The sequence below is a fragment of the Ursus americanus genome, chromosome 33 (genome assembly GCF_024610735.1).
Source record: "Ursus americanus isolate L20-20 chromosome 33, mUrsAme1.1.p, whole genome shotgun sequence".
NCBI lineage: Eukaryota > Metazoa > Chordata > Mammalia > Carnivora > Ursidae > Ursus > Ursus americanus.
Window position 1 is genome coordinate 19,017,302 of NC_142159.1, and position 13,013 is coordinate 19,030,314.

The 13,013-nt window shown below is 53.2% G+C and overlaps 1 protein-coding gene across 1 annotated transcript; it reads right to left on the reverse strand.

The window, feature by feature from the left end:
• Window positions 1–96: 96 nt before the first annotated feature.
• Window positions 97–13,013, reverse strand: NECAP2 (NECAP endocytosis associated 2). Its single transcript, XM_045804282.2, has 8 exons — window positions 12,858–13,013; window positions 10,559–10,659; window positions 8,009–8,113; window positions 7,841–7,922; window positions 6,803–6,911; window positions 4,159–4,336; window positions 1,130–1,214; window positions 97–314 (listed from the first exon to the last, which is right to left on the reverse strand). The coding sequence occupies exons 1-8, from the start codon at window positions 12,947–12,949 to the stop codon at window positions 266–268; spliced, it is 801 nt and encodes a 266-aa protein (XP_045660238.1). The 5' UTR covers window positions 12,950–13,013; the 3' UTR covers window positions 97–265.

Sequence of the window (13,013 nt, forward strand, 5' to 3'; positions counted from 1 at the left end):
TGTCAAGAGACAGACAGGGATGGGGATGCTGGAGCTTTCCTCCTCCCGTGTTGTGGGTGCACACTCGAATCCCAGTGAACAGTGTGACATTGCGCCAATTTACTGCCTGACATGCCAGTCTGTCAAGAAAGTCAGGTGAGGAGGAGAGGAGAGAGTCATGCTCCAGACAGAGGCTGGCTGGGAGTGCTTCGTCCTCCTTCCTTTGGCCCAGGTGAGGCGGCTCCTTTCCAGAAATTGTATGAGGAAAAAGAGGGATGCACTCAGCTCAGAACTGGACCCAGCCTGTGCCTGGTTGAGTCTGGCTGGAAGTCGACCTGTAAAAGGAAAAAAGGGAGGGGTGGGAGAGTTCAGATCTTTGAAAATACAAAGTCGATAAAATATGGCTTCTGTCTGGGCAGAAAGAGCTCCAAGAAGTCAGTCCCTGAATGTTCTAGAGCAGGGGTCAGCAAACTACAGCCCAGGAACCAAATCTAGTCCTCTGTTTCTGTAAATAAAGTGTTATTGGCACACAGCGATGCCCATTCATTTACATACCATCTCTGGCTGCTTTTGAGCTACAAAAGCAAAACTGAGTAGAGACCGTAAGGTCTGTGAAGTCTAAACAATCTGCTATCTCTATAGAAAACACGTGCTGAGTCCTGTCCTACAGCCTATCCCTAGAAACAACGGTGCAGTAAGTTTTTAGCATCTCTTCACCTCCACTCCAAGGAAAGGCTTGAAGTTTTATTGAGACAGAGAAGGCAAGAGACCATGAGGCTGGGCCAAGGCTAGAACCAAGGTTAACTCTCAGTCCAGTGTTCTGGGATAGCTGGGGCGGGGGTAGGGAATGTGGAGTAGAAGAAGAGAGGGAGCTACTACTGGGGATAAGCCAAAGGTGCCTGGAAGACCAGAAAGAGTTATAGTGTAGCCCCAGGTCACCTAGCCGTAGAGAGCAGCAAAAAGCCTTCACGGAGAGAAGTATGCCACCCAAAGCAGACATTCTGGGGCTCTGCCCTCTGGCTGGCCTGAAAACGTCCAAGTCCAAGCGGTTGCTCCACACGCCAGCAGAAAAGCATCTGGAACCACCCCAGGTTTCTAGGGACACAGCCCTGGCCCCAGTCCCACCACAAAAATGTGACCCTCTCCTCACCCTGTGGATTTTGTAAAGTCTCCCCAGATGTCGGCGGTGGCAGTCGTGGCAGGCTTGGCTTGCGGCCAGGACGTGGTGGCACCTCCTATTGATGTCCCCAAATCCAACGGGCAGGGAGAGAAGAAAAGGAGACACAGGAGTCAGATCTCTCTTGTGGTTTCAGTGACACTGAAATCAGTCTCATGATTCCAAGTGGTCGAGGAAGAGACACAGAGACCTGCTCTGGGACAAAAAGAAAAACAAACGAGCAGCCCCATTTCCATCTGCTCATGAGCCCTTGAGGGCTCCTGGAGAAAAGTGGAAAGCCACAGACATACAAGGTGGAGGGCAGGGCGCCAGTGAGGACGAGTCACCCATCATCCACCACTCGTACCTGAAGCTGACCTTGTGTTCAACTGCTTCTATTGGCAACCTGTTTAAAATGTCCTATCTCCCGCCCTGGCTTCTTGAATGGAGAATGCCCCCCCAACGATGCAAGGTCCTCTTCACATAAAGCCCTCAGTCCAGGGGCTGGATCAACTGAATGAAAGTTACGCTCCAGACATGTGCCAAATGCTGGGACCCAGAGTGGTTAGGCTTTGGGACGAGCGTTCCAGAAGAAGCAACACAGAAGCCGCTGTGTGTCTCTCTTCATCAAGGTGGGGGTACCATGGGGCTGCCAAGCCTGCTTCCGTGCTTTTCCGGCACCTCCCCCATGCGCCGCTGTCCCTGCTAAAGGCCCTGTGCCTTCCCCCCTGCGCCCTCCCACCAATTTGCTATTTCTAATCTGCTTGGGCCAGGAGACCAGATAACACCAGCGCCCTCAAGGACTGAGTTTTGAAGCTCCAAGTGCTTACTGTGCATTGTCTCATTCAGACCCATCACAGGCCCTGGGGGAAGACAGGCCAGGACCCACTGTGCGACCTGAGGCGCAACCTTCTCTCTCACTGATAACAGCCACTACTTCACAGAAGCAGTCTGTGCTGCAGGAGTGAACACGGTGGCACGCTTGGACAACGCCCAGCCGTGGTGGTGGTAATGACATAGTGTCATGAGATCTAACAAACGCTAGCACTTGGCGTTTTAGGTATCGTTCCTAAGTGCTACACGCGGAGTAGCTCATTTGATCCTCACCAGAAACCCACACCATAGGTATCACGACTGCCCCCATACTACAGATGAGAAAACCGAGGCACAGAGAAGCAGGCAATCTTCCGACTATCATACAACTGATAAGCTAGAATGTGAACTCAGCCAGTCTGGTTTTAGAGGATATACTAAGTGCTCAATAAATGGTAGCTCTTCCTGGCTCATTATCTGACACCATTTTGTCTGTAGAAACGCTAATTGCCTGACTTGTGCCTTAGAACATAAGCCCTTGAGGAGCCTGGGTGGCTCGGTCAGTAAGAGACTGCCTTCGGCTCAGGTCATGATCCTGAGGTCCTGGGATCGAGCCCCGCACTGGGTTCCTGGCTCGGTGGGGAGTCTGCTTTTCCCTCTCCTGCACCCTTGCTGTGTTCTGTCTCTAATAAATAAAAATCTTTAAAAAAGAACATAGAGGGGCACCTGGGTCACTCAGATGGTTAAGTGTCTTCACTCCTGACTTTGGCTCAGGTCATGATCTCAGGGTCATGAGATCAAGCCCTGCATCGGGCTCTGTGCTCCAGGTACAGTCTCCTTGAGATTCTCCCTCTGCCCCTCCCCCCATCACTCTTGCTTTCTCAAAATAAATAAATAAAATCTTAAGAAAACCAACCAACCAACCATAAGCCCTTGAGAGCGGGAACGTGGCACTGTACTAGGAGCACTCCCAGGGCCTAGAATACCGCCTGGCACACAGCAGATGCTCCATGTTAGCTGTTAAAGACGCAGCAGCAACCGAGGGAAGGCCTGAGACAGTGGTTCTCAGACCTCAGTGAGCATACAAATAACACAGATTCTGTCCACGTTCCTGGTGATGCCAAGGCAGCTGGTCCTGTTACTCTGAGAAACAATGCTGGAAGGATGGTTCCTGGTACCGGGGCGGAGGCTGGCTGACCGCTACTCCTGCCCACGCCTGGCCTGGGAATTCCCCACGAGGCTGAGGTTGGAAGCCTGACTGCCACATGGGGAAGCCTATGGCCACACCCTTAAAATGGAAAGAAAGCAGGCTTCCTGCCTAGATCCTGACCCCCAGAACCTGGTGAGATCTGTGTGGAGAAATCACCCAGCCTGGGGAAGGCCTGGAACATCAGCCAGGCTGGCCAGGTAGGGTGCGGAGGCCAAGGAAATAGGCTAGCTCCCCAGCACTATCAATGGCTGGTACTGGGCACTGACTTCTGGAATCCCAGGGTCACCAAAAGCATTCCTTACACCTTAGAACAAGCACCAGAGTAGCGTGCTGGGGGAGTTGCCCCTCAGCTTCCCAGCACCCCGAGGGCCTTACCAAGGAGCTTGCTCTAAACTAAATCCCCAACATTATTTCCCACCACTCACCTTGGCATACTTATGCTACACCCACTTCCCTACACACACCAGGTGTTTAAAAATCTGAGCCTTATTCATACGCTTCTGTCTGGAATGCCAAGCGTCCCCTTCCCCTGGTCTCCTTCCTTCAAGGCCCACCTCAACATGGAGCCTCCCCACATCAGCCTGGCTGGTAGTATGTGGACCCATACATTTGGTCTTTGTGCCCAGGACTCCTGTCTCCTACTAGGTATGAGCAGACCGTGTCTCTATCACCCACCCACTCGACAAACACGGGGCAGCTTCTAAGAACCAGGAACCCACATCCTGACGATTTCACCGCAAATCAGTGTCACAACCAACAAGCCTCAGCCCCCGCCCGTCAGGGGTAGACAGAGGCACTGAGGGGGTACACGGCAGGTATCAGGGGACAGAGGAACCCCTTACCCAGCCTGGGCAGGATCAGCTTTGTGGTGTCACGGACAGGTACCAAATGATGGACGGTGCGAGTGAAGGAGGGAACTCCACGCGGCCCCCGCTGCCGGGGGAAGAGGACCCCGCAGGTGCAGCTTTCACAGCAAGTACAGTTACTCCCAAGCACTGACCTGAACTGGGAGCACCTGCTGTCTGGACGAGGGACCCCCCCACAGCCAACTGCTCCCCGGGGGGAGGGACCAGGGTGGAGGTTTTCCCCCCCGGGGGTGGGGGAAGCAGGCTCAGTCCTCCTGTGCTGGCGGGCCGTGCTCGGGGAGTCCCGGCTGCTCCTTCCTTCTTCTTCATGTTCTGAAGAGAGGAGAGGAATGCAAACCAGTCAGTTCTGCTGGGGTCCCCCTGCTTATCAGAAAACCCCACAAACAGGGCTAAGGTGTCCCCCAAGTCCCAAACGTCTGTATAACCAAGAGATGGTCAAGAGCCATCCAGCACTCTCACTGTTGTGAGCTGTGTTCAACGCATCACAATTCCAGAGCTATCTCAAATACACCTAATTTGAAAACTCAGCACTGGCTTCATTAATCATCAGGAAAATACCAATTAAAACTACAAATCAAAACGAGCGCTGTATCATTACACGCCCAGCAGAATGGCTAAAATACAGACTACCCAGTACTGACAAGGATGTGGGGCAACCAGAACGCTCACTCACACACTGCCGGGGGCAGTGTAAACTGGGATCGCTCCTTGGAAAACTGTCTGGAAGAATCTATAAAGCCGAACATGTGAACTGATGACCCTGCAATTTCCCTCCTGGAAACAGACCCCCCAGAAACATGCACACAGGCACCAAAAGACATGCACGTGGACGTCGCAGTCACACCATTTGTAACAGCTCCAAACTGGCAACTACCCCAGTGTCCACCGTCGGTTAAAGGGTAACACTGGGAGGTTCCTGGGGGGCTCAGTTGGTTAAGCATCCGACTCTTGGTTTCGGCTCAGGTTGTGGGATTGAGCCCGGGTGGGGTTCTGCGCTTAGCAGGGAGTCTGCTTGAGGATTCTCTCTCCCTCTCCTTTTGCCCCTCCTCACCTCAAATAAATAAATAAATCTTAAAAAAAAAGAAAAAAAAACCCACAAACAGTAACACTGTGACACATTCTTACAATGAAATACGCCACTGCAGTGACAATGGACAAACGACGAGCAACAAAACAGAGCCAGATTTTGTTTGAAAACAAAAATCTAGGGCATTCAACATCAGGACCGTGGTGACTCTGTCCTGTGGACGGGAACAGGAGAGGGGCTTCCAGAGGGCTGATAATCTCTGCTTCTTGATCTGGAGGCTAGTTTTCATGGGTACATTTGGTTTTCAAAAATTCACTGAGTTCTGCATTGATAATGTGTGTACTTTTCTGTACACACAGCATACTTCCATAAAACATTTAAAAAAGGGGTGCCTAGGTGGGTCAGCTGATTAAGCATCTAACTTTGACTCCAGTCATGATCTCAGTGTCCTGGGATCGAGCCCTGCATTGGGCTCCCTGCTCAGTGGGGAGTCTGCTTCTCCCTTTCTCTCTCCCTCTGCCCCTGCCCCTGCTCTCTCAAGTAAATAAATAAAATCTTAAAAAAACCAAAAAACCCAAAATTTAAAAAAACCCAAAAACAAAAACCTGAGCCCCCAAGTGAGCCAGAAACCAGTGCGAGTTACAAGGATGAAGACACGGTTCCCCCCTTGTAAGGAGCAGCAGCTTAATCCAATGCTAAAACCACAGCCCTGAAGCCAGAAGCCTCAAAGCCCTCAGTGAGAGTCCGGCTGTGCTGGTTATTTCCAGCTCCATGACCTGGGCAAGTCCCTTAAATTCTCTAAGCCTCAATTTTCTCACCTGTAAAATGGGAGAATGCTTAATTCGTATAAGTGCCTAAAAAAAAAAAAACACTACCTGGCACACAGCTGATGCTCATTAAATGTTAGTTTCCTCCCAGCAAGAGAGGAATCACATCCCAACCAGTCCACTGGACATGACCTGTATTTTCTCTTAAGGGCCAGCTGGCCAACGTCAAGGGTCCCAAATCATCACCAGCATGAAGCAGAAAAGAGGAGAAAGAGATAGTAAATAAAGAGTAAGTAAAGAGGAAGAGCATTATCTTAGGGTTACAAAGTTTCTTCAAAAAAACATTTCCATCTGGTCCTTGGTTCCCCCAGTCACTCCAACCCCACTCCCTGTAGCCAGGTTCAGGACCAAGTCCTGGCCACCCGGCCCAGCCCTACCTTTTCCCATTCTCCACAGGAGCCAACAAGGGGAAACCCAGATGCAGGGCAGCTCAGGATGAAGACATGGGGTGTCAGGACACCACCACCACCAGCAGAAGCTGCCCGTGACTCCCAGCACCCACCTCAATGCTTTCCTGTCCAGAGCTCTCCCGAATCTTCCTTACTTGAGGTTCAAGGCCAGGATGCAGCTGACCCCCATTCAAACAGCTTGGTCAGAAACGCCAGCTCTGGCAGCAAGTGACTGACGCTCCCTCACAACTCAGAGCTTTAGCACATGCTATTCCCTCTGCTTGAACCAGCTTTTGCTCCCCCTCCTTCCCTTCCTTACATCCCCTCCCCTGCCAGGTTGTGGTCACATCTTGTCTGGTCCAGCTCAGACCACGAGAGCAGAGTTCGCTCATTCACCCCCAGCACAGGAGCTGGCACCGGGCAGCTGCTCTACACACAGCTACTCAACGGACGGACCGGAAGTTGGAAAAAGAGGGCGGGGCTGGGGGCCGGGCGAGGGTGCGGGCCAACAAAGCCAAGGGAGGGTGGGACTCACCGCGATGTTGAGCTTGATGGTCTGGCCGTCTTTGAAGCCTAGGTCCAACTTGGGGCCCTGGTCTGGGTTCTGGGCCTGTTTTGCAAATTCACACTGCTGTTTCACCCACCTGGGGAGACAGGAAGACAAAGGCGAGGAAGAGACCAGCTGCCCTGCGTTCACTCCTTCACTCCACCTCCACGACCAACGGTCCAGGAGGAGGTTCTACGCAGCAGAAAAAGACATGCAGGCTTGGCAGTTGGGCCTGAATTCAAATCCTGACTCTGACACATAAACAGCTGTGGGCATATCAGTGTCCTCGTCAACAAGATGGGATGACGATTCTGTACATGTTAAAGACAGCTATGACAATTCAGTGAGCTCATGGATGTAGAAGACGGTCCTGACACTGGTCTTCAGGAAATCTGAGAACCTGGCCCTCTCCTCCCTAGCCCTTGGCATGAGGACTAGGACAACGTACCCACAACCCCCCCGCGCCCCAAAGACTCATAAGGTAGATGGTGAGACAAGACAGATGCCCAGGAAGCAGAGAGCAACACAAAGAGCGCCCCGCCTCCACACGATACCCATCCGGCAGCCACCTGGGCAGGACAGCAGGCCAGGGAAGAGCCAGAGGTGCGCACGTGAGTGCTGCACACGCTCCAACCTGCCAGCGGCCAGAGACGGAGGCCTGCAGGGGGCAGGGGAGCTGTCTTTCCTGCCCTGTCTTTTAGCTTTAGAAGGACTCGCAGACCACAGCACCACTGACTGTACCACAGAGGAGCAGGCTCAGGACTCTGAGCGCCTCTGGTGCCCGGGAAGGGAAGAGGTATGGCACCTCAGAGGCTGGGCCAGCTGACCGGTGAGAGATGGGGCTGGGGGAAGAGGAGAGGACTGGAAAGTAGAGAAGGCAGCCTGCCCCACAGGAGCAGTGAGTTTCCCGGAGGCTCTGCCAGCAGACGAATCCCACATCACCACCTGGGTATCCTAAGCTGGGAAACCATGCTGCCAGGGAAAGCAGGGAGGCAGCACAAGCACGCGTATTCCGGAACCACTTACTTGAAATGGTCCTGCAATGCAACATTGAAGTCAAAGGCATCGCCTCGGTCCCCGAAGCCAATTCCAATAAACGCCCGGCGCCCTGGGGGACAACACATGATTAATCCCGCTTGCCAGAGGCAGAGGACACCCTTCTCACGAGGAGGAACCCCCGAGACCCGCACGCACCGTTTCCATCCTCGATGCGGATAACGAAGTACCTGCTGGAATCCGTCACACTCTCCACGGCTGTGCCAGGAAACTGATCCACCGGGGCCTGAGCAAAGAGCTCCCCTGGAAGCACAAGTTAGGGTGAACCTCGAGCCCCTTTCCAGCCTGACACTTCTATCAAACCACTGGGGCCTTCTTCCTCAAAGGCAGCGAGGCAAACCTTACTCGGGGGTTCAAAGCAAATCCATTCTGACAGAAGAGAAGACACAGACCTATAACCAAGGAAAGGCTGAAGTCAGGGGCGGCCTGCAGGTCACATTCAGCCCCCCGCTAATCTTCTTCATTTAACTGCCGAACTTTTCAAAATCAAATTACATGTAAAATAATCCAGATTTCTGGTCTTCTCTGACAATCCACAGCTCTAGCAATGCTGGAACTCCATCCCCACGGGACGGCTGGGCTAGAGCCAACCTGCCTGCACCAGAGGGCCCGGGAGAAGGCAGGCCCCAGTCCAGGTCCAGCACCACCTCCGAAAAGGCCTGGGACCTGAGGCAGGACTGCGGAGGAGCCGCAGAACCCAGTGAAAGAAGGTTTGAGCACCTACAGAAGAATCTGAAGCAGCTGAGCCAGGGCAGGAGGACTAGAGGTTTTAAAAGGAGCCTCAATGGAATGCATCCCTCATCACTCCGGCTCTCTAGGCCCCAGTGTAACGCACACCTTTGGGGGTGTTCTGGACTCGCATCACTTTTTTTTTTTTTTTTAAAGATTTTATTTATTTATTTGACAGAGAGAGACAACCAGTGAGAGAGGGAACACAAGCAGGGGGAGTGGGAGGAAGAAGCAGGCTCCTAGCGGAGGAGCCTGATGTGGGGCTCGATCCCAGAATGCTGGGATCACGCCCTGAGCCGAAGGTAGACGCTTAACGACTGCGCCACCCAGGACTCGCATCACTTCTGCAGGTGCTGACCTCCGTTCGCACTTCCGGTACTCGACCAAGGCTTCTCTACTCAATGCTGAGGTTCACAGGTGACTGTGCAATCAAGGCCAAACTGAATCCCAATCGGTGGGTGGCCCTCAAGTCTGTAGCTTCTTGATAATTTCTCTGCCCCCTAGTTTGGTCCCTGGGGATCGGGGATTCACGTGGATGCCTTCGGCCCAGAGCAGTGATTCTCAACCAGGGGTGGTTTTGCTCCCCCTCCCCCCCAGGGACATGTGTCAATGTGCGGAGACATTTTTATTTTTCACAACTTGGGGGGTGCTACTGGCATCTGGTAAAGAGGCCAGCCATGTCCCTGCACAGCTGAAATTTGACCTGACAGCCCACAACACTCCCCTAGCCCAAATGCCACTAGCCTTGGCAGAGAAGGAGTGTGGAGGGAGAGACAAACAGGACCCAGCAGGCCTGACCCCGAGCGAAGAGCATCTTGGGGTGGCTCCTGAGGGGAGGCTCAGCTCTGGGCAGTCGCTGTTCCCCTAGGCGGTCACCTTGAAGTCCATTCCTAAGGCTCCCAGAAAACAGGTACTGCCACCCCTTGTGAGATCACCTGGGACACCCCGGCCAACCTCACGGCCCGAGCTCTCTGGCCTAGTCACAGCAGCTGTCTTTTCAAACTCCTCTGCAGCCAGTGCCCAGCCAGCCCCACGCTCCAGAACAAATCGATGCTTTGGGTCCCCGTGCAGTCCACAAAGCAGCTGGATGAATGTGCGCTCACTTCGTATTTCCGACCACCTTGTGGAGTATGAGCTAATGGGATCCCCACCTCAACAAGGAGGCCGAGGCACTGGAGGTCACGTGGCTCGCCCAAGGTCTCACAGCTCAGACACAAGGATGCCGGTTTTGCCTCTGAGGCTTTACACTCGGTCCCACCCCACCCAGGAAAATCTCTACGCCTTAGAAAAATAAATGACCGGATGCTGCAGCACCCGACCAAGCAGGCCCCAGGCCCCATGCCTGCTCTGGGGCTGGGACTCTTTCAGGTCGAGTGCCCTCCACAGCTCACCCGGAGGCCCTGGTGGCACATGACCTCCAGGCGGATTTCCCCTAAGGTGACATCTGCCAGCTGACCCCAACGCAGCCCGGTGTGGCTTGTTCTTTCAGCAAAGAAAGAGCTGAGTCGGACAGTTTCCAGCTCTTTCAGTTAATGGGCGTGGTCAGTCTGGGGCGTTAGCATTTAGTTGATAAACAGAATTCCTGAGTAAGAATCAGAGCTCAACCGCAGAGGGTTGTGCATCCCCCCCCATCCCAGCTGGTCTTCAAGGCAAACTCTGGGGCTTCCTACCTGAGACGAACCTGTAGGTCTCCTCTTCCTGGATTCCAAAATTAGGATATTCTTAAAGAGGCCCCCCACCAAAGACAGGTGCATGACAGGAAATAGTCCTTTTTACACCTGGAGAGGGCGCTTTCTACACTTAAAGGTCGGGGGAATGGAGGCGGCTTAGAGGTACGGTTGGGCCGTTGATTTCGAGGATCGGTTCCCATGACCCGAGTGGACCGGCCAGGGCTGCCTCTCCCCTCACAAAGTAGGAGGTATGGCATCTTAGCCCCACGAGGGTCTCCCTTGCCTTTACCTGAGGTCCTGTCCTCCAGCTTGATGTAGGCCACCTGCCCTTTTGCAGTGATCCGCAGCCGGCCACTCCATGAAGGCTGGTCCAGCTGCCACTCCGCGGCCCTAAGGGGACAAAAACCATTGAGCCTCGGCTAGAGGCCGCTGCTCTGTCACTCAAGTGCTGGGGACGGCAACGGGAAGGGCCATGGGGGCTGCTTGCTCAGGACCAGAGGTTGGCGAACTTTCTCTGAAAAGGGCCATCCCATCTCAGTCACAACTTCCCGCTCTGCTGCTGTAGGGCGAAAGCAAACAGTACGTGAGTGTGTTGGTGCTTTATGTATTTTAACTGAATGTTTTCTGCTGAGTGACTGTATTTCAGCGCAACTTTCTGGACACTAAAAACCTGAATTTCATATAATTTGTGCATTAAGAAATATTTTTTTTAATGTTCCCCAGCTATTTATAAATGTAAAAACCATCCTTAGCTTATGAGACATACAAAAACACAATCGGTCCCCCCCCAAAAAACACCAAAAACACAATCGGTCGCAGTTTGCTGACCCCAGTTCTAGACTACAGAGACTTTTTCTCAGAAGTAGGACTTCCAGTTTTCTTTCTGTAAAGGAAGCAGATCCCAGGCCTGCTGTTTAAGACACTGCCAGGCTGCAGTGGCCAGAGTGACCATTTGGGACCAGGGGGACGATCTTCGAGGAAAAGCAGAGAGAGAGCAACCGTTAGCAGAAAGAAAGAAGAGGAGCAACTATACATGTGAGACAAGTGAACAGGTGTCCAAGAAACAACCTCGAAGGTGTCCCAGGCCGAAAGAACCCCAGGAAACCACGGACCTATCACAATAGCTTCTTTGGGGACTTTTAAAGCAGTAACTTCACATTTTACTTCTAAGAAGCAATTCAGTAAAACCCCCCAAACAGCAAGAACCTTGGGTGTTTTCAAAGGCTTTTCTTGGAATTTCCTAAACAACACCATTAACTATGGACCCAGGTTGTTTTAAAGGCCACACGAATGCAGACTCTCGAGTCACAAGTCAGCAGACTCAGTTTCAGTTCCTCCTACTGGAGCAACACAGGCCTTAGATCTAAGCTAAGAGGAGCTCTGAGGGTCAAGGGCAGGGGCTGCCAGTTTCCTCTGTGCCAGACCAGCCAGCCCTGACACTTGGGAACCTTATTTGGGGGGGGGGGTACCAGGAGGGACCAAACCCATCCTACTAAAGGGGATCAGAGTAGATTGACCATCCCGGGTTTGGTGTCCAATCTCCAGTTTGACAACAGAAAGCAAATGTGTTTCTGTAATTGCTTCTCTCGTTGCTTTCATTCTACTTTTAAGTTACACCATGGATGTAACAGGTGTTCAAAAAAATTATCTGTTGTCTAGAAAATCAGCTACGAGTCCGTGTTAACACAACTGGAAAGTAACAAGAGGCCAGAAATGTGGACACCCCACCATTCTTGCGCTGCAGGCCAATCCTGTATTTCCAAATCACTGAGACAAACAGTGCCTTCCAAAGCGACCCCACCCCCGAGACGGGGGCACAAAATAGCCACAGACCAGGCTGTCTGTAACAAGCACATCTTTTTTTTTTTTCCCTTTCCTTCTTTTAATAGGTAATGCATAGGCTTGGTAACAAAATGCAAACATTACAGAAAAGCATATCGGGAAAGGAAGTCTCCTTCCAACCCCCACTGTCCTCCCGTAACGCCCTTTCCTGCGTTCCCTTCCAGACCTTACAAGCATCTGTTTATCCCTCTCAGGTGAACATTTCACCAGAGAAGCGCGGATGGACTCCTTCCAACCGCCACAAGCTGCGATAAGGCCTGAGGTTCGTGCGAAGGGAGCTGGGCACGGAGGGGTCCCTGGGCTCTGGCCATCCGCTTACAGCTCCCTCGAACGGGTCCTTTTGGCCGGTTCTGAGCTGTTTTCCTTCCCCTGGGGATTTCCGCCGGTGACAGGACCCCTCCCCCTTCAGGCTTTTCAAGGTTCCCTTCAAGGCCACCAGTCAGGGCTGAAAGAAAAGGGCTTGTGACACCACCCCCCGCACCCAACCACGCTTAGGTTACCCGCTAGACACGGCTAGACACGGCTCCAACGCCTTCCTGGCGCTGGGAGCCCCGTGCGTCGGACTGAGACAGTCCCAAGTCTGGGTCTTCCTCCCTGCTCTGGCCTCGAACTGGGAGAAAACACAGCATTACCTCCCGCCGCTCCCCTAAACCGGCCGCGGCCGTCCTGGGCTCCCACGGTGGGCGTGTCGGGCGGCGGGGAAGGGGTTAAATCGGGGTTAGCCTGGCCCGGCGGCAAGCGATCACCTGTAACCACGGTTGGTGGCTCGCGGCGGGATGCGGTAGACGTGGACCTCCGGCTTGACACAGAGCACCGACTCGTACTCGCCCTCCTCCATCTCGACACCCGGAGCCCGCCGGACTTCCGGCTCCTTCCCCACGGCAGGGCCGGAAGCGGCGCGA